Source organism: Lepisosteus oculatus, chromosome 11 (genome assembly GCF_040954835.1).
Source record: "Lepisosteus oculatus isolate fLepOcu1 chromosome 11, fLepOcu1.hap2, whole genome shotgun sequence".
Taxonomy (NCBI): domain Eukaryota; kingdom Metazoa; phylum Chordata; class Actinopteri; order Semionotiformes; family Lepisosteidae; genus Lepisosteus; species Lepisosteus oculatus.
Genome location: NC_090706.1, coordinates 38144939 through 38166174, shown reverse-complemented (window position 1 = coordinate 38166174; position 21236 = coordinate 38144939). Strand labels below are relative to the sequence as shown.

The following is a 21236-nucleotide window of genomic DNA, read 5'->3' as shown; positions in this document are numbered from 1 at the left end:
ACACTCTTCCCAAATCCCCACATTATCCCATAAAATAACGGGAGTCCTCTTCTGAGCCTGGGGTGCTATCTGTGTGGAGTGTGCATGTTCTCCCTGTGTTTGCATGGCTGTCCTCTGGGTATGCAGGTTTACCTCACACTGCTCACATATTGAAAAGCTCAATGGATCTGGTGTGAACGTGTGCGTGTCTGTGTTTGTGTCTCTCTGCCCTGTGATGGACTCGTGTCCTGTCCAGGATGTACCCTGCCTTTTGACTGTTGCATGCTGGGATAAGCTCCAGTGACACAGAATTGGTTAGAAAATGAATGTTCAAGCAGGAGCCTCCTTTTTTAGAACTTAACCTAATATTATCACAGCTACTTAAAATGTCTGTTTGCATCATTACTTTAAATATAAAGAGCATTAAAAAAATTGTCGTTGCTGTACATTGGCCATACAACAGTGAGGTTTGAAGAATAGTTTAGGAAAGCTGAAGTTGAATACTCTAAATACACAGATAAACAAATTTGTATTGCTTTCAAGAAGGAACTTTTTAGGAGTCATACGACTTGTTTCATCTGTAAAAGAGATTCATGTTTAAAAAAGAAACTGGAAATCTCATCATACGAGAATAGCATAACTTATATAACTCATCTTTAACTCATCAAAAAGTTACCATAATCCACAGTCACCCTTGACAATAGCATCAATATAGTGCAAGAATCTACAAGTTTTAATGCTACACTTCACATCTCATATTTCAGTGTTTCGAAGACAAATAGTAAAAATAAAGGCAAGTATTCCAAAATCCATGCAACTTCCTTTCCCAGAGGATCCCATTTAGAAATTGCTGGATATTTTTTGAGAAGAGTGAGGAGACTGTTTTATGTCTTGCCAAATGCCTTGAACAACAAAATCCTTTTTTCAAAAAGGAAGCCAAGCAGCAGAGTTTTTAAGTGAAAAGGGAAAATGTTCTTCTTTCGATGGTAACTCCGCACAAAGACAATAAAAGCTTCAATAATCTTCTTGTAGAGTTGATATAGGCAAATACTAATAAAACAAATATTGTTTTTATGTGTTGTTGTCTTACAAATGTTAGGTTGCTCACAAATTTGCTGAGGTAACTATAGGATACGTCGCATGAGCTCAGTTGCGTTACTTCTATACAAATGACATAAGGCGAATGTCCCTGTATAACATTTAAGTGAATGTAAACTCTGCAAATGAGGCAGAAGCCACCATGTCGTCTTATGACCAGAACAAGGAAACAATATTTGCATTATGTAAAAAACTTAATTAATCCATTGCATCTCCCTAACAAATGAAACCGGTATCATCAAGGATATGGAGACTTCTGGGTAATTTCCACAAAGTAGTCTGACTGTCAGCTTACAAGGTATAAGCGATACTCAGTTATTAAAAAAACAAGAGTAAAACATAGGATTCGATTTCCATCTGAATGAGTGAGTGGCCTATTTAAAATGCGTGGCTGTTCTCTTTCAACTTTGACAGGTTTCACCGTTCAAAACCAATCAACTTGAGGAAAGCATACAATGCACTTATTAAAACTGTGATACAACACATCCTGTGCTTGTGAAATTCTTTGGCCGCACGTGAAAACTTCTCCAAACTCTCATCTATTATTCATCCACTGAGACTGCGCTGCGCTGTCTAAAATTACTCGGACTCGGTTTTGCAACTGCTCTGAAACGTCTGCCAGTTCGTACATGGAGCCATTTCACAAGTCATTGTAAACACTTTGATTAAACTAAAAATACGTAAAATGCAGGTTTCAAGTGGAGCGGCCTTGTTATTGTCATGAGACAAAAATACATTTTGAACCAAAAATGTAAAAGTCTTTGGATTACACTACATCACATCTAAATGAGGAGCATGGGGATTTGTATACCATGTAGTTTCACATCATACTCAAAGTTTTGTAGCATCTGAAAATGAAAATCCCGTTATAAGCATCCCTCAGGTCGGATGCTATAGAAGTTGCTGTGGCCTGACGGTATGACAACATAGGGTCTCCCCCTAGCGGTTGGTAATACTACTGCATGTGAAATTGTAAGGCGTTGTCTGCGTTCTCTGATCAATTAATCGTTTTCCTTGGATCATCAAGGTAGTGGCGCGGATCCCAGATACTGTCACTTCAGCTGATATTTAAGTTACTCCTCCTGTACTCTTTTGGAGATGAATAGCTGCAGCTCCGTATTATTAATGTAACTGTCGGATCATTAACCTACACTTATGTAGCTATTATTTTTTTCATGATATATCATTGTAACACTATCAGTTTAGTGAATAATATACTTTTTGAGAACTGTTCAAAAACGAATAGTCTGACACAATTGAAAGTTATTCTTTCGTACTATTTCATACAGTAACGTTACGCATCATCACAGAAGATTCTCTTCTGTCGCAGAGATTTTAAAGACGTTTCAACTCTACAGTAGTATTCCTCCTCTATAATTATTTTTGTAATCGGAATGTTCAGAGTTTTTAACGCTTATCCTCGTTGTTTATTTTTACTTAAACCTGCGACTTTCGATAATTTTACATTATTTAGTAAACCGTAATGTACTGTTACAAAGGCCCACGAAAACAGCTCGTATTTCTGACGCGAACAACCTGTTTCAACCTGTCAAATACATTCCGTGCAAAATGTAGCGTAATCGAGGGCTGTTTACTACGCGAAATATGGGAAAATACCTTTACAAGCATCACTTTATTTGCGGAGACAGGTCTGTTAGTTCCATAAGCCTATTGAATTTATATCGAGTGAATAAGTGAATTCCATTCATAGCCAAAGAAATTAGTTATATGAACAGTTTCAATATTGATTGATTTGAAAAAAAAATGTATAGAGTTCCGAAATATTAATTACGATTCTTTCTTTGTATTTCACGTGTATTAGGGAAGAGACCTATTTATGACTTGGACCCATCATAATTGCCGGTCTGTTCCATTAACCAACCAAACCACAACAAAGCTCCCGAAGATACAACATCTACCTTATATTCAATTTATACATAGAATAAATGAATGAGATTATAAATCCCACACATACACAAAGTCGACAGCTTTCTTTGGCAGGGCTTCTGTGCATTTTCTTTGAAAACTAACTTGTGCATTGCAAACACATTTTCTCTCACATCCCTGTAAAAAAAAACTTCGACAGTTGGTATAATAACAGATTAATTATAACGCAGAAACAGCTGAAAGTTTAGGGTGTTACAAATGAGGAATGACCGAAAAGAGGGTACTCCTACCTGATACACAAGCGATCCCAATCCAAATCCGGCAGAAAATAGTAAAATCTCTCTTCATTTCCAGATTTCCAGTCCTCGGATGTTTAGATCTAACGAATTAAAAAATAAAAACCCAGTTGTTCCTTTTTTATCTGTGAAATCAAAAAGGAGAAAGGGGTGAGAGAGAAGTCTCTGTCCGCGGTCACAGCAAGTCTCAGGTGAGCTTCAGCAAAGCTGCTCTGTCCTCACTGCGCGACAGGGAGGATGTCTAAAAAGTCAGGGAAGAGAAAAGGCGCTTTTCCTGTTAAAAGGAAATGTTTTTTTTAAAGATCAGAATGGATTTACAATGATTTCCTTTTCCCCCTTCTTTTAGCGCTCGCGACTGAGGCACCACATCCACCGTTAACTTTCACAAAAATACAGAAATGGTTTTGGCGACTGTTCTCCATGATAAACCCCCTCCTCACTTCAGTAAAAAGCGAAAATCCCTCCTCCACTCTGTAACACCAGCGCCAACATAACAACGAAGAAGACAAGTGTCCGAATAATTCTGATGTACATTTAATTGTTCTAGCATCTGACATCTGGAAAAATAAAACTTTCAAGTATTGTTTTCTCTGTGTTAGGAGAAAACAGTCAAACGTTTGAGACAGAAAACTGTTAAACTCTTTAGGAAGTTAAATCGAGTATACCTCCGTGTCTTTAAATGATCTTTACGCTTCAATCTGTTTAAAACCAATTGGAATGAAACATCGGTGATAAGAGTGATAAAGCTGAAGAAAACGTTTCTAAAAGAACAATTTCAAATACCTCATGAAGGAAAATCAACACTGTAAATTGTGCTTTGGTGTTTTTGTACTACGGCAGGTCTCCCACGAAACATCACCTACTAATTTCTTTTGAACCGCTTACAGAAATTAACCCCGCTATGCCGACTCCCATACCTCAGTGTGTTTTACTTTGGTTTGCCAGTGAGCATACGACCAATGCCTAGAGTACAGAATTTTCCAAAATAGTATTTTCTTTATATCATTGTTATATCTCATCTCCTTCTTCTAGTCAGAGCTTTGAGATTTTTAAAATGTGCTTATAAACAAAGTATAGTGTAACGCAACGGGGGCTCAGGCGGGCGCCCTTGCCGCATTAGGTCGGCCCCTGCACCGTCCGGGGCTCGAACCCGGGACTTCCGCGTCTCTCTGCAGCGACCTAGCCCCGTGAGCTAAAGAGAGATCTCTCCACAGCCCAGTAGCTGTGGTCCTGCTATCACAGGGAAGGGCAGTGACGTCACCCGCTCTGGTACGCCGGCTCTTACACAGTGCCTGTCGGCCGTAAGCGTTACACTCTGGTGTCAGAAGTGGGATGGGATAGCCCTTCGCCGGGGACGGCGATTTAAGCGGGGGAGAGTGTAACGCTTACGGCCGACAGGCACTGTGTAAGAGCCGGCGTACCAGAGCGGGTGACGTCACCGCCCTTCCCTGTGATAGCAGGACCACAGCTACTGGGCTGTGGAGAGATCTCTCTTTAGCTCACGGGGCTAGGTCGCTGCAGAGAGACGCGGAAGTCCCGGGTTCGAGCCCCGGACGGTGCAGGGGCCGACCTAATGCGGCAAGGGCGCCCGCCTGAGCCCCCGTTGCGTTACAATAGTATTCGCAACATATCTCCTACAAGAAAATGTAGCCACAAATGAAAAAAAATGCAGTCCTTGCCCCTGTCATTAGATCACAAACACCACAGCTACAAATAAGCGATACCAGTTGGAAAAAAAGCGAGGAGATTATTCAGATTCATGCAATATATCAGCATTCAAATTAAATTAACATCTACCAAGGCTTTGTAATGACATACACCACAGAACATGTTGCGTGAACTGGCTTTTAATATCGATTTGGCTGATGCTTTTATAAGACGCACTTTGCAGTTGGAATCACTGACAGAGTTGGCCATTTTGACAGACCAATTCAAGGTAAGTGTCTTGCTCAAGGGTGCAACAGCAGTATCCCACCTGAGGTCCAAACCAACAACCTCCCAGTGACAAGTCCAGAACCCTGACCGCTGCTCCACACCACAGACTCCATGGGCTTTGATATCTGAGCACAATGTTTCCTTTTCGACTATTTAGGCCTTAAACAATATCGTAAAAACCTGCAAAACTTAAGGCACAGTAAGCTTGTACTCCAAACCAGACAGGAAAATCCTGAATATTAGATGGACTAAGGAAATGTCTAAATTTTATCAGTACCGCCATTGCCCTGCATACGTTCCTGATTGCTGCACCCCTGCTTAGCAATTTTTAATGGTTGTGATCCCCATTCACAAACCTTTGGTGGTGTGGGAGAGTATGTAAGGGGAAAAACAAACCAATACAAGTACTAAGTGTGAAGCATCGCCTTCATGTGCTTCACAGACATTTGTATAAATCCTAAAGATACAAGAATGATGCAAGTGATTAACTCTTCCTAAGGGAAAGTCACTACAGATGTGCATTTACATTTTTAATTACTGAGAAACAGGGATAAAATCTGGTATTCAGTTCCACCGTATGTTGTACATTTGCAACAAGTGATGTAAAGAGATGTTCAGTATTTTTCTACTCTCAAGCCCCATCTTCATAGACTGCAAAAGCCATCAGAATTAAAACCATGTGCTCCCTACAGACTCATATTAAGTAAGTCCTTTGTGAATTCATATCACTCTGAATTTATACTAAAAAAATAATAGAGGCTGGGTAATCAAAAGCCACCGGGAAGAAAAAAATGCTTAACTTTGGATATTTTCAAAGCTCCATTTCAGGAATTTGACAATCGGCACCCCACTAAGTTATCGCAAAGCTCTGTATCATGTTTTCCCAGAGAAGACTCCCTGTGCTTGTGTTTTATTTGGCCATGGCATCATCTATCAATAAAGCTGTTATTGTGGGCAGAGCATTCTATAGCATGGTCCTGCTGAGAACTCTTCTTCATGAGCCCACATTCAGCACAGGCAGAGGAACTCCAGCCTAATGCATTACCTTAAATTGATTCCTCCTGAAGAACTCCAAATCTCTTCACACAGAGTTCATTGTTATCTTTGTACTGTTTATATCAACAGCTGTCACAAAGCTATTACAAAACCTGAAATATTCTGATACTCCCCACCTTGGAAATAGCCTCAGGACTGAATATTGAATGACAGAGTGCTGAAGTTTGTGTGCATTGCTCAGTGGCATCAAAAACTAAGAATGTGTGTGGAGGTTCCCAAAAGGTTGATTAAGTGCACCCTTCACAATATAGAAATAGCCACTGGAGTTAACAAAAAGAGACATGTTAGTTATCAACAAGTCTTGTGAGGACATGACATCTGCTTAAGATGAGAGAGATCTGAACAATGCCATTGAGCCCTGAAAGGAAGTTACATTGTGCAAAGAAAGTGCATTCTTCAGCAGGAATGTAAAGAAAAATATTGAAATAAGAATGTTTTTCTATTATTTTAAGCAGTGAGGAATATTTTACATTGCGCCTCAAGGCACCCATACCTCAGACCTTCCACACAATGTTTGCATTGAACAGTTGTAATTAAAAATTGTTCCTTTGGATTTCAGGTCCACAACTCTTGGCAAGGATCCTTGACAATAAAAGGCATTCCTTTCTGGCAAGTTAACCCCCTGTTCAAGACTCGCGATTGCTAGCATGCTGACATCTTCACTGAGTACATAAATGCCTGGCCAGACCCTGCTGATTCAACCCAGACAGAGCCAGAGGTTGCTGAAGATCACAGAGTGACCCCAGAGCTCATACATCAACTTTTATGTATAAAATGTCCCTGTGATTCAAACCAATTGTAAACGTGAAGATGTCAGTTAAAGGGATTACAAACAGCCCAGCACTCTATAAAGATCAACTGTCTAATACAAAATGGAAGGAAGAGTGTTAATGAAGGTCATCTCCTCTTACCTCTCAAATGGATTCCAAACAAGACAGCAGCCTGAGACGCTCTTCAATGCATGAAAAGCACAAAACTCCCTCACAGTACTCATCTACCACCTCCAAACGAAAAACAAGACTCATTTTCAGCCATTCAGAAATTAATAATATTTTTCAAGGTTTGAAAAGAGAGGGGTACAAACTTGTGTGGGACCGGTCCTTTGTTTAAAACTCTAATCACATTTTTTTGTCTCTGTGGTGTGGAATTTCTGAATTCGGCATCAGCTGAACATTGCCTTTTAACTGACAGTCTGAGAACAGAAGAATGCATATCTGAATAATGGAATGGCTTACCCTTGCAAGCAAAGTATATAAAGTATATATGTATAACTGGAACTAATAATTTGATTAACTCGGAATTTTTCATTGTTTATAGCTTAAACGGTGTTGTATATTTTAAACTGTCAAGTTTTGTAAGCGCCCTGAAATCTATTCTCTTTATGGAAAATGAAAGCATTAGACGTCAAATACTGCTATGCATATTCATGTCGTGCTCAGACTTTTGTGGTTACTTTCCCTAAGTAGGTCTGTGTCCCGAGCAATGATACACAGATTGTTGTCACAATCTGATTTAACAGGACAAGGCAACAGGTAATGGTCATGGTATCCTGGAGCTTTTCCTGCAATCACAGGGTACAAAGCACCAGCACATCCTGGATGAGATGCCCGTTCATGTCATGTGCATACAAACATGCCCAGGAGTAATTTAGAGACATCACTTAATTTAACAGGACCACTGGGTAACAGATCGAGTTGTTTTATGAGGTCAAAACACAGAAAATTTGCAAGACTGATCAAAACCAAAGCAGAAGGGAATAGATAATATATTGATGGTATTCTTCTGCTGTGAACAGTAACATACCTTTGAGCACAGCACAAAAAATAACTGATTGACAAAGGGCAGAAATGCCCCTGAGGAAGATGCTGTTTTTTGGCAAAATGATAACTGGGACTCGCCATCACGCAGAGCATTTCATTGCTGTTCCACAATCAAGTGAACAACAGAGAAAAGAAAAATCAGCAGGGAATGCCAATTAATGCGTATCAGTTTCCAGATAAAAGAGCTTCGGCACAGGACCGTAACTCCTGCGACACTTTTAAAGATAGAGGCTCCATCCTGGGCAGCGTGTCTGACTGGGGCTCGGTAATGTGTTTCCTGACCCTGGGACCTCATGAATGGAAAGAACTGGTTTCAAGGCTCTGTCCTTGAGTGGACACCCTGGGGGGGACTCTTGAGAAGGAAATTGTAGCCTTTCAAGTGCCAGCTAGGAGAAAATAATAATAATAATAATGAAAGAAAAAAATCTTGCTTCCTTTTACAATTTTTTTCACCCCTAATTGCCAAGTGGATGTCCTAATGTTGTATGATATCTTCCGCAAGAGAGCATCCCATTTCCTCAGTGACGAACAGGAGGCAGTCACACCTGGCTGGACACTGTGGCACTGGGCTGAACTGAGCGCGATGAAACGCACAAACAGTGGAATAGCTGGACACGCTGTTCTGGGCAGGGTTTGAGGGGCTGAATCACCAGAGGAACTCAGCCCAAGCTTTCACCCTCGACTGCGTTCCCAGCAGTGACCCTGCTTGTCCGGACTGGGAAGGGCTGCAGAAACTAACGTACATGTTTTTCTCTTATCTCTCTCAATCTTTAAAGCTACAGAACGGCATGGTTCTGCACCTCATGGTCTCCCTGTGCCTCTGAATTTCACTCTTTTATGTCTCAATAACCCCAGCTATGTCATTTTACCTAACGCACGTGAAAAATGAGGATTTAGAGCATTCACTATTTAGAACTTTCTACAACCTATTATTTTAATAAACTGCGATAAAATACTAATTTTCCTTCTGACCTCTTCCCCCCAAAATAGTGGTAGACACATAGCTCTGTCAGTTCTGTCACACTCCATCATAACAACGCACAGAAGAGTTTCATTTAATTCTGTAAACTTTGGCCTTGCTCATTACTGGGCACTCAAGCTTTTCTGTCATCTCCCTGTTTTCTTTATCTCGATGAGCAGTAAAAATCTGCTTTCACTTCTTTGCACAGACAGCCTGTATATGAAGAGCTATAAAACATCCTGCTCTTATCTCTCAAGCACTGCTGGGGTAAATCCTGCAGAGGCTAGGCCAAGAGTCACTTATCATTGAGTTCAGCGAAGAGTCAAGTGACACCTGACCCCTGCATCAAGTAAAAAAAAAAAGATTTCCAGGTTGATAGGGAGATTGTTGGTGATGGTGCTTCGGTTTATGGCCTTCTTCAGCACACAAAACCAGGGAGTAAATTTATCCCATCCCCAGGGAGAGGGCTAGCTATTCCTGTTGCAGCAGCAATGACACTAGTCAAGCTGCAGGGTGGTGCCACATCCTGCCTAGCTTACCCTCAGAAGGACTATAAACCAGCCTGAAAGGCATTATGGACTGCTTTCATTCTGTTTTCTTGACCTGGGGAGGATGGAGGGGGGTCTAGTGTGTTCACTTGAGATAAATTTAGTCATTAAGGCTCCTCTTGTTTGCGGTTTGTCCACTTTCCTGCATAAACCTTTTAAGCAGACCCAAATGTGTACGGAAACATCATCATTTCAAGTGAAGTTCGAGATTGAACACGACAGGCAGCATGACGGCACAACGATGACTGTGATCAATAATCACAGAGCAAATTCTATCTTTGGGACGGGAAAGGGTACATGAACACATTGAGGAGAACTTACAGTACATATCCATCCATTCTGCCGACTCTTGCTTTCTTTATCCATCCATTATCACAAAGCCGTTTATTCCTGGTAAAAGTCACAGCATCCTGGAGCCTTTCCTGCAATCACAGGGTACAAAGCACGACTACATCCTGGATGAGATGTCTGTCCGTGTGCGTACAATCATGCACATCAGGAGTAATTTAGAGACGTCACTTAAGAGAGAAGACATGGCTTTGGGAGGTGAGAGGAAACTGAATCCAGAATTTAACCCTGGATCCAAGAAATGCGAGATTGTGGAGCTTCCAGCTACACCACCTTCTTTCTTAATGATATGCTGATTAAATGCATAAAACATGCCTGTGCTGATTTCCTTGGGATTTCAACAAACCTTGAGACAGCAGACCGCCATATTGGAAAACAAGGCAGAGAAGCAGAATAATCAGTTTGCATCTTTGAGCCTCGTTCTATAATGGTTTTGTAGACATGCTTCACGTCTGATCTCTTCCCTATATGAGCAATTAGTGCAATAATTCAAAATCAGTAAGGTCCACAGCCGTTACCAACAAATTCCCTGTTTGACACAACCAAACTGATTCTTGAAGAGCATCCTAGTACTGAAATTTGTTTAGACATAATGCCTGACACATTCTTAGAACTTCCCATGGTTTATGAGAAAGTGAAAAGTTAAATTCCCATTGTACAATGCCAGCTACTGTGTAGCTACTGTGTTTGGACTCCTGCTCCCCCTTCATCACATTTAAGGTAAATTTTAGACTTTTGCTCATTGATATGCAATTTAATTATCTCAATTTCAACCGCAATCAAAGCAATTTGTCTCCTGCTTGGTGTTTCAGTTGATCTGCAAAGACATTTGTCTGCATGTCTCAAAAACATGTGTGATGACCAATTTTCAGCATAATGATTCCCAGGTTTTCAAAACAAGTTGATTACTTTCATATTTCCAGATTCTGTCAAACATTTACATTCTTCCACCAGCCAAAAACATTAGGTGGGAACAATGCCGATTATTATTGGATAATAATCTGAATGATAACTAATTAATGAGTCTTAGCTGATTCAAAGTTTTCCAGGGAAATGAATAACTTTGCCAAATAAATAACCTCAAAATACATGTATCAATGATCACACTTGACGAGAGAAGCACAGTAAAAAATAAATTAAAAAATGGAAAATATGATCACGTCAATGAAGTCTCATAAAGTGAGGCAAAAGTCAGCTGGAGTCTCCTAGATGAAACTGCATGTGGCAGGATTCTACAGGTCTGGGACCCAGCTCACTGTAAGTCAGGAGATGCATCATTCAGATCAGGAAGAGAGCTGTTGTTTTTGTCAATGGATGTCCTGAATCCTGAATCCTGTCCTTGGGATGGAGGGGTGGGGGTGTGGGGTGAGGGGGCTGCGTGCGACTCAGTCCTGCCCCTGACAAAACCAGGAACATCCTCCTCTCCTGTCACTTAGCATGGAGAACCGATAAACAGGAAGAAGAGCCATCACCTGATTTCTCTCCGCTGTGAAAACTTGGAGCACAGCATTTTGTTCATTCTGTGCTGCCCACTCTCTGTACTGTACGTGATACTTCCAACCTCCTCTTGATTGTTTTTACATTTCAAATCAAGCAAGATGAGAGCTTAGCTACAGTCCATAACTGTCCGTGTCTTGTGTAAGAGGACATCTTAAGAAAGCAGAGCTTCTTTTATGTTTATTTGAATCAAAGTGGCTTGTACATTGCTACTGTAGTTCTCCTTATTCTTTACATTGGTTTGCTTTTTAAACAGATGCAAAGGATGACACTTAGTGGCTATGCTAGACATTGCAACCTAATCTCTGTGCTGTTCCCTAGTGATCTGCGCATGCAGAATAGTGCGCTGGTTAAGTTCCACTCTCTAGTGCCTATCACCCAGGTGAATGCAGCATGAATAAAGTTGCCCCCCCTATTAAATGAAAGGGATTAGGAATATTTTTGGATGAAAAACACAACATAAATGCAAAGAACAGTTATTAACTATTATTAGGAAAAAATCTTCTCTTGTAGTTATTGGACTGTGTCTGTTAATACAGTGTCACGTAATAAGCAGCTTCCCCAAATTAATGTTAATAGAATTTTTTACTTAAAAATAAGTAGAAAAGTAACAGGTAAACTAAGCATTTTATTGATATTCAATTTATCTTTTCAAAGGAATGTTCATCTGGACAGCAGAATGAATGGGATGTTAATTTGGACTTCAAAATTCTATAGCATTCTGCTCTACTGTGTAGCCTAAAATACAGTAAACTGAAATTAAACTATTTGGTCAAAGTACCTAAAAATGATTAGCATTTTTCTGCATATTTCACCTCCTGATGATGCAATGCCATGTCAGGTATACCATTGTTACATCACCAATCAGTTACCTTGGCAACTGGAAAACAAATGTTTGCTCTGAAAAGCTCCATTTCTTATCTGAACATGGAAGAACAAGTAAGTCACTTTTATCTGTCTGCTGAGTTTCTGTAGTGAACGTGTTTACTTATCCTAAGTTTATAACAATTGTGTGAAAACAGCAGAGTGAAGAATAGATTTGTCACTAACTGGCTCCCCTGTGACCCTAAATTGGATGAAGAATTAAAAATTGGATGTATGGAATTTTAAATATTAAGAGCTCCATGCTACACCTAAATATCTCCAGTGTTTGATGAAACAGCTGTTATTGTTTTCTGCTTTACTATTGAACTTAATTTGTAAGACTGATCTCAGACTCTGGACCAGCCTTTGCAGATTTATGTATGTACTATAGTTCAATATTTACCTCACTGTCAAGATGGCCATTACAATTTATTCATAATTTAATTTGCAAACATTCAATGATTTGTTCTTTCAGTTTCATAAATTAAAAAACTGTAACAATATAGAATGCTTTAATCATATTTAATCAAACTCGTCATAATTGTTAATGCCAAGCTAAAAAAAAAATATTTTAACATTATACTAGTTAATAGTTCATTAGAGCAATAGCAAAACTAACAAATTAACAGCTAACTTGTTTAATTTCTAGTTAAAAAGTAACAGAAAATGAAGGTTTTCATTTGAAAATGGGTAAAAATAGCTTAGTGAATTTATAACTTTGTGATTAAAGATTTAATATTAATGAATATTAATTATAATATTAATAATAATTTGGTAATGTAAATATATTTATTAATACAAATTGTTGGCTAATGTACTATGAAATATTTAATGTTGCTAAGTCTACCCTACACTTAATATGCATCATCATACATGTCATTTTACATTATGACATCACAAAGTAGTTTCCTTGGAAACAAAAAAAAACAAGTTGAAAAGCTTGATCATCTCTAAAACATCTCACTTAGCACAGAAACATGACAGAACAAGTAAGTCCTTTTAAATTGTCTTAATATTTATGTAGCTCTATAAATATTATACATATTTACAATTACAATGTTAAATTCATGATCTAAATAAAGACCTAGAATTTGTGATTAATGTGCATTACTGTAAACAATCAATAGTCAATAGTCAACTCCACCAAAGCAGAAGTAAATGAAGGGCAGTTTTTCCTTTTGGAGTGAATGACACTGTGTCAACTGTTTTTTTTTCAATTCAATAGTTTGAATCAGAATTTTCTGTTGCTTTAGATGTCTGTTTTTCACGTAACACAGAGATTGTTGGACTGAAATGGGTCTACGAACTTTCATACTTGATCAAATTCGGTAAACCCACTAAGAGACCGTCAACTGATCCTGTGTTTTCAGGACAGTAACTCCGCGTTCAGTGAAGTGATCAAGAACATCACGTGCTGGAGTGCCGAACTGAAGCAGCTCTACAGACAGGGAGCCGGGGAAGAAGGTGATGACAGCTGTCAGATGGGATTCCTTGAGAAACAAGCCTTACCTGTCGGGGAGGCTACTGCTACTTCACAGGGACTGCCTGCTGATTCCAACACAGCGATGCCCTGCATTGCAAGCGTTCAGCTTGCAGCTGTACAGGTAATCATCACTGATATTTATATACGTTACAAATTGACCCTGACACTGGGGACAATCAATCCGACCATGTTTAACAATCAAACTAAACAAAATTAAACTTCACCCTTTTAGGGTGAACAGTGTTACTTCTTCAAGAGGCACCAGAATATGGAGAAAGGTGATCTTCTGTCAGTCAAGCAGAAGCTGGAGGACGAGCAGTGTGCCTCAGACCTGAAACAGAAGCACCTGCAGGAGATGCTCTCTGCAGCTCAGCAGGAACAGAGGAAGCTGAAGGAGGAAGGTCAGTATCTGGCACAGCAGGAACCCATGAAGCTCCACTGGCTCCCAAGACAACTGAACCAGTCAAAGACACTAGCTGTAGATGATCAAGACGTACTGTAAGCCTGGGATTTGCATTTTAGCTGGAAACTTTTTTTTTCTATTGAATCAGTATTGCATTACGACATATAGTGTACAACACAAATACAAACTGAAGCATAAAAGCTTGCAGCAAAACAAAAAGAAAACGAAAAAATAATCTAAATAAAATAATTCTCAGTATTATTCAGAGAAAATAAGATATTATTTTCTATATGAGATGTTACATTTATTTTCATAATCACTTTTCTGTTTGGTAAAATTAAGCCGATTAAGTCAGAAAGAGCAAAGAATTTTGATTTTTAAAACCAAACTAAAAACATTAACTAAAGAATTGTTGACTTTAAGTTAAGCAATAGTGCATGAATACATTGAGAACTGCAGAAATGCGTATTCATACCCTGACTTATTTAATTCTATACACTTCTGAATTATCACATGTGGAGCATGACTATTTTAGCTTTTTTATTGTATTTCACGTGTCAGCAAACAATATTTTGGAGATGGAGGGTTCTAATTAGGCTGTGGCTGTAAGCTACTGTATACAGTTCTGTTGACTGTTTCTGCTCTTTTTCCTTGATCTAACTTATTTATCACTATAATTTTACTATTAGATGCATTTGCAATTGGTACAATTACTGTATGCGAGCTAAAGATAATGGTGGTGCCAGATCAATAACTGTTTTCTAAAAACAAATCTTCAATTGCTTTAGAAGGTCTCACAAACCCAAAACCTTCATCCCAGCCTCTTAGGAATTCTCTTGGTCTCCCACAGTGCGCTGCCTGAAGAGCCAGCTCACAGACGAGAAGCTGGTCACCGAAATTCTCACAGACTCCCTCAGAATGGAACAGCAGAGGGCAGCAAAGTGCCGGGCTCACCTAAACACTGAGCGAGCCAGAGCAACAGCCCTGGAAGACGAGCTTGTCCTGGAAAGGATAACGAACCAAAAACTGAGGTGATGACGATTTCAGCATGTTTGCTGGCTGCCCCCTCTCAATGAATACCAGACAATTCTACTGTAATCCCATGTACACTTGTACAAACGTGCAAAAATCAGCACTTGCTTTCGTCACTAGAAATCTGCCCTATCAAAACTGAAGTCAGGGGACACCTTTGAAGCTTACTGGAGTGAAGAGAGTCAAAGTAATGACAGACATTTGCTGTGACATGGAGATAAAAAAGCTAACTATTAAATAGCAAATAAAAAATTACATAAAGAACTTATAATTCCACAAAATCATTTTTTTTTCCGCAAGGTACTGTGCATAGGATTTAGGTTTTCAAGCTATGTGGTATGCTAAGTGCAGAACAAAAAGATCTGAGTGTACTGCAGCATGAGACATTACCTGGGAGTCTTTGAAAGCAATGTTAAAGAAGGTATTAAGAAATAAATCTTATTTACCTTTCTTTTTTTTATAGAGCTGAAGTGAAGGGTCAGGGTGCAGAGCAGCTCAAAGTCAGTCAGCAGGAAATTGAACTGTCTATATCAGAAAGGGATGACAAAAAGAATGAGGTATTCAAACTTACAAACACTGCCTGGGGTTGGTGTAGACGCCCACGCAGCAGAAATAGCTCCTAAATATTGATAGTGGCTAGCTATGAGGACAGAAGGTTTAAATGTGATGCTCAACAGATTTAATTGTTTCATGCTTCTTGCTTCTGCATTTAACATTGTTAATACTTTTTTGCACGTTCAGATTGCAGAAGTCTGTTCAAGTAGTTTTTATTGCTTAGGGGGCAAATGATACTGTTAATGGAGCCAACAACTGAAAGAAGTACAAGTGGTAAGGTTGAACAAGTACGCAGAGTTCAATCTCTTATCTTTCCTCTGCGACACAATGGTAATTCCAATGAGCAAGAGCTTTTCCCCAAGGAACTGGTTTAATTAACATGCTGCAACATTACTAAATGACTGTTGATTCAAAATGCGTTTGTGTTAGAATGTGCCACTATAGCTGAAATGAATGGTCACTAATGTTCTCCTTGAAGGTGAACCAGAACTGTGACCAGCCGCCAAATGAGCAACATCTGGAATGCGGTAATGGCCCCAATACAGAACTGCAGCAAATCACGGGGAAGCTCTCTGAAGTCTCCCAGGATCTGGAGAAGAAGAGGGCTCTCGCATCCGAGCTGAAGGAAGCCCTCGATCAGGAGCGTCAGCAGTTCGCCAAGTTCGTGCGGGAGGTCAAGGAGGAGCTGGAGCCGGCCCATGAGAAGATCGTGGACAGTTACAGGGCCTACATCCTGGAGCTGCAGGAGGAGCTGAAGAAGGAGAGGAGCCGGGTGGGGCAGCTGGTCCTCCAGCTGGAGCAGCTGGAAAGGAAAGGAGGCGTCACCGAGATACGAGCGCCGGAGGCCCAGGGAGAGGAGCAGCCCTCTGAAGGGATCTTGGGAGTCAAGCGGCTGGGCGAAAGTCCCGAACAAAGTGCCAAGACCGCCCAGGGAGACCAGAGGCGACCACAACAGCAAGAGCTGCTGGGAGCAAGAGAAAGCAAAGTGAACACGATCCCAGCTCAGGTAAGGTCACTGCGATCACCAAGCGGCAAAAGAGCTTCTGTAAGGGTTTCATGCTGGCTGGGGGCAGGGAGGGTCTCAAGGTTAAGAGCTGTTAAATTCATCGAATTATACTTACTTCGCAGATGAGCTGCTAAACATTGCCCAAAATAAACATTCGTCATGTCTATCTAGAGGAAGTCTTTTTTTAAATGATACTTTTTTACTATTAGTTTACAACTGCAACAGAGAAAGAAGTATTTTCCAGCAATGGGGGTTTTTTGCCCATATCAAATAAAACAAGCAAGCAAAGCACAACATGCCACCAGTGTATTTATGGCTTCTCAGATTGCCACAGCTACAGTATGATGACATCATTGCATTGAATAAGAAATCCAATGGTTTTAGATCAACTTTGAAGCTGCACTTTGCTACCACAGCTGAGACCGACTTGGAAAAAGTAACTAACTTGCTTATAACTTACTGTTCGCCACGTAGGTGCAGCAGACAACACACAGTGGGGTTCTGGAGCAAACCAGCAGGCTTCTGGAATGCGGCTGTGGCTGTTCCACAGAACTGGGGCAAATTCAGGGACGGCTCTCTGAAGTCTCCCAGCACCTGGAGGAAGAGAGGTCTCTGACGGTGAAACTGAGCGAGGCCCTCCGGCGGAAGTGCCAGCAGTTCGATCGGTTCACACAGGAGGTCAGAGACGAGATAGGACCAGCCCAGGAGAGGATTGTCAGCAGTTACAAAGCCTACATCCTGGAGCTGCAGGAGGAGCTGAAGAAGGAGAGGAGCCGGGTGGGGCAGCTGGTCGTCCAGCAGGAGCAGCTGCAGAGGAGGGGGGGCCTCACGGAGCAGCAGCAGGAGTCGGCCGCCCAGGCCAGCAGGCAGGAGGCTTGGAAAGACAATGAGTCCACTAACGGGATCCAGCTCAGCCTGGAGAAAATGAGAGCGGAAGTCCAGCACATGGCTCAAGTGCTGGAACAATGGCAGCTGGAAGCAAGACTGCAGGGCCGGTTACCTCAGCACAACTCCCCAGCCTTACAAAGCACAGACACTAAAAGGGCTGAGATGGCTCAGGCAGACCAGAGGCAACCATATCATGGGGGACTAAAGGAAACGGGACAAGGGAAAGCAACGAGGTTTCAAATGCAGGTAAGGAATGGACACAGTGACATACCACCAAGCAGCTCCTTTAGGTATTGTGTCAGGTTGGTTTTAACCAGAAGAAATGAGACTGTGAGAAGACACTGAATTCATTCACTCACTATTCTAATTTTCACCAACAGGCTTTTTGAGCCTTACCTAGAACGCATGCTTTTCTCACATTTAGGTTTATGGAAGTCTTCTCAGGTGTTATGTTTTTCTGATCAGTAGACGTATATAACTAAGACTGATAAGTCAGCTTTGTGCATGTCAGCTTTGACCTCAAGCTATGAGACAGGCAGTGCCTGCAGAGTACCACTCTTAGAATACAGCAATTGCATTGAATATGAATCTTTGCAGCTGGGGCATTTTAAAAAAAACATTGTAAGATTTCTAGATTAACACTGATGCAAAATCCATCTGAGATTACACCACCACAACTGAGACTGATTTTAGAGAGGTTAACTAGTGTTGCTCTTCTCTGTGTAGGAGCGCCAGTCAGTACATGGCGATTGTCAACTGCAAAACAAGAAGCACGCAAAATGGAATAATGACCCCAATGCAGATCTGCAGCAAATCACAGGGCAGCTCTTTGAAGTCTCCCAGGATCTGGGGAAGGAGAGGGCTCTCCAATCCAATCTGAATGAAGCCCTCGATCAGGAGCGTCAGCAGTTGGCCAAGGAGGAGGTGACCCATGAGAAGATCATAGACAGTTACAGAACCTTCATCCTGGAGCTGCAGGAGGAGCTGAAGAAGGAGAGGAGCCGGGCGGGGCAGCTGGTCACCGAGATACGAGTGCCGGAGGCCCAGTGCAACTGTCAGGAGGCACAAAGGCAAACTCTGGCTGCTGGCAAGATCTGGGGCACCAGAGGTGAGCGAGGCAAAGCCCAGAGAGGGCCTCAAAACCTGGAGGAGGAGTGGGAGCAGCCAGCAGTCAGGCTGCCGGGTAAAACGATTGAGCTCATCACTCCAGTCTTACAGAGAGGGGAGACAGACAAAGGAGAACAGAAGCATCCATATTACCAAGAAGCACAGGGAGCAGCTGATCGGAAAGAGATTAAAGCTCAGGTAAGGAATGTCCACCATACACTAGATGTGATGGACTAGCAAGTCAGGACAAGGGAGTAGAGGTTACCTGGGAAAACTTACCCCGAGCAAGGGAAAATGGAAGCATTTCCATTTAGCATAACAGGTGCACTGTTTAGAAAGCATGTTTGCATTAACACCAAATTACAGGGTATACATTTTAAACGTGCTTTCATGGAAAGTAATTTTAATTTTTTTCCCCCCCAGCAAACAACATAGTCAATTAAGCTTGGAATTTTCTGCTTTCAGAAGCAGAAGCTCCAGGTGAAAACCTGACGTAGGAAGCTTTTAGCCATTTTCTTCTCGCTGCTCTCGGAGGCTATTTGTTCGAATAAATCACCAGTGCAAAGTAACCCTGGGTTCCCTAATGAACTTTCAGCTTGACTAACCACGCCTTTGTTCCTCTTAGGTTTCGGTGGTTCAAGCTTCATCAGTGACAGATGGGGACCAAGTGACTAAGATCACAAGTGAAGCCTGGCTTAAAGCTCTACCTGTTGAGGAGCGATGAGGAATCTGTCCTTGCACCGGAGCCCCATGCTCCCGGACCATGGACCTCCACCGAGGAAGCACAGAAAGACAAGCGCAATGAAAAGTCACTGTGGAGGGAAAAAAAAAAAAGCTGTGGTCGCTTGTCAGATTCTGTCCGGCATATGGGAACACATTGCACAAGAGGTTTGTAAATATATTAAGGATTTCTTTACAATAAATTTTTTTTTACTAAATGGCTCATTCAGTTTTTAAAGGACAAGAGTTTGTCAAACGAGATCATCATCTTTAGATGTTTACCTGGCCTGCTGCCCCTTGCAAGCTCGGAGGGAGTCTTCCTGCTCCTCGTTCCTCTCTTTCAGGTTTCAGGTGCAGAGCTTCCTTGGCCAGTCCATGATCTGTTCATCTTGATATGCGTCCAGCTTATTGTCGTGACTTTGAAAGGACATTACAGTCTTACTTGAAACTATCCAGTTATCCTTTTCTCTTCTAGCTATTCCAAGTAAACCCCTACTTCTGTCACCTGTAGTTTCAGAATCAATTTTGGATTAATAATTTTTAACATTATCACAAGCAGTGGTAAAGGAACACATACACACACAAGCCAATTAAATCCATTCCGCAGGTATATTAACATGCAAAGTAAAAGATATTAGACAGTTTGTTGCCTGTTTAAAGATAAGGCAGTCTTTTTATGATTATTAAATTCTTACTCAATTTCCCCAATATATTTATGGAAATAACAGAATCAGAATTAGAAATGATCAGGGATTCAAGCTTTATTTCTTTAATAAGCAATACTGATTGATAACTGAAAAAACACTGAGGAAACTCAGAAGACATCAGCAATGTAACAGCATGCAGCACAAAATATGCCTTAAGAGAAAATGAACATTTGTAGAATTCTGTGTATATCCCAAAAAGGCTAAACAGGACTCTGCCAAGACTACAGCGTCTGTTGTCCACGTTGCATTGAACAAATTGGTGTGGAATACAGTTCAAAACATTGAGGACAAACTGAAAGGTGACAAGACATGGAAGAGAGAATGTCACAATTATATCAGCATTATAAAACTTATATTCAGTGGGGAGGAAGAAATAACCCCAAATCCTTACAATCCTTACAAAACCAGGTACAGATGCTAAAAAATAATACCCATTTCTAAGTGACTATGAAAAAGATCACAGAAATGAAGCAGCTTATATTTTTTACTTCATTTTTAACAGCACTGAAATACTCAGCTTCCAGTGCACACAGAATGTGTAATACACATAGATCTCCATGCTAATAAAACACTTAAATTTTGGAATTCTTTATAACCATCTATAAATCATCTATAAATGATCTACTAACATGATAGTAACAGATTATTTATGGCCTTGTCCTAACTCAATTATCAGTGCCAGGGGTATGGTTCATGTAGCGGTCAGGATTATAGATTTGTTACATTCAACTAAACCATAGCAGAGGCTGGCTACCATCACATTTTTCACTGTATTAAAACTTTATAAATGACATATGCAACCCCTAATCTAAAGTGTCATCAAAAAACTGTATTATCATTCTCATAGCTATAAAATGTCAAGTCATGCATTTATTCCAGGAAGACTAAACACTTAAAGTTGTGGAAAAATACCGATTAAATCTATATTTCAAATATAACACGTAGTTCCCTGTACACTGACAAAAGTAACATTACGTTGTGCAATGTCACATTTTTTATAAAGATGGGCAGTATCAAAGCCATCCAGACTCTCTGTGGATAGTTGG

General features: G+C 40.7%; 2 protein-coding genes across 3 annotated transcripts in view; one reads left to right on the top strand and one right to left on the bottom strand.

The window, feature by feature from the left end:
- flt4 (fms related receptor tyrosine kinase 4) overlaps nucleotides 1-3659 on the bottom strand; it is a 66732-nt gene extending 63073 nt beyond the window's left edge. For both annotated transcript variants that reach the window (XM_015349889.2, XM_069196176.1), the window contains exon 1: nucleotides 3255-3659. In XM_015349889.2, coding sequence (XP_015205375.2) covers nucleotides 3255-3312 — 58 coding nt within the window. In that variant the 5' untranslated portion in view covers nucleotides 3313-3659. The remainder of the gene's footprint in view (nucleotides 1-3254) is intronic.
- Nucleotides 3660-13234: 9575 nt separating this feature from the next.
- LOC107077719 (trichohyalin-like) lies at nucleotides 13235-19701 on the top strand. The gene is made up of 9 exons (XM_015350014.2): nucleotides 13235-13278; nucleotides 13660-13893; nucleotides 14005-14173; nucleotides 15026-15206; nucleotides 15671-15764; nucleotides 16241-16768; nucleotides 17243-17902; nucleotides 18383-18961; nucleotides 19389-19701. Exons 1-9 carry the CDS (start codon nucleotides 13267-13269, stop codon nucleotides 19485-19487), a joined length of 2556 nt encoding a protein of 851 aa, XP_015205500.2. The 5' UTR covers nucleotides 13235-13266; the 3' UTR covers nucleotides 19488-19701.
- Nucleotides 19702-21236: the final 1535 nt, after the last annotated feature.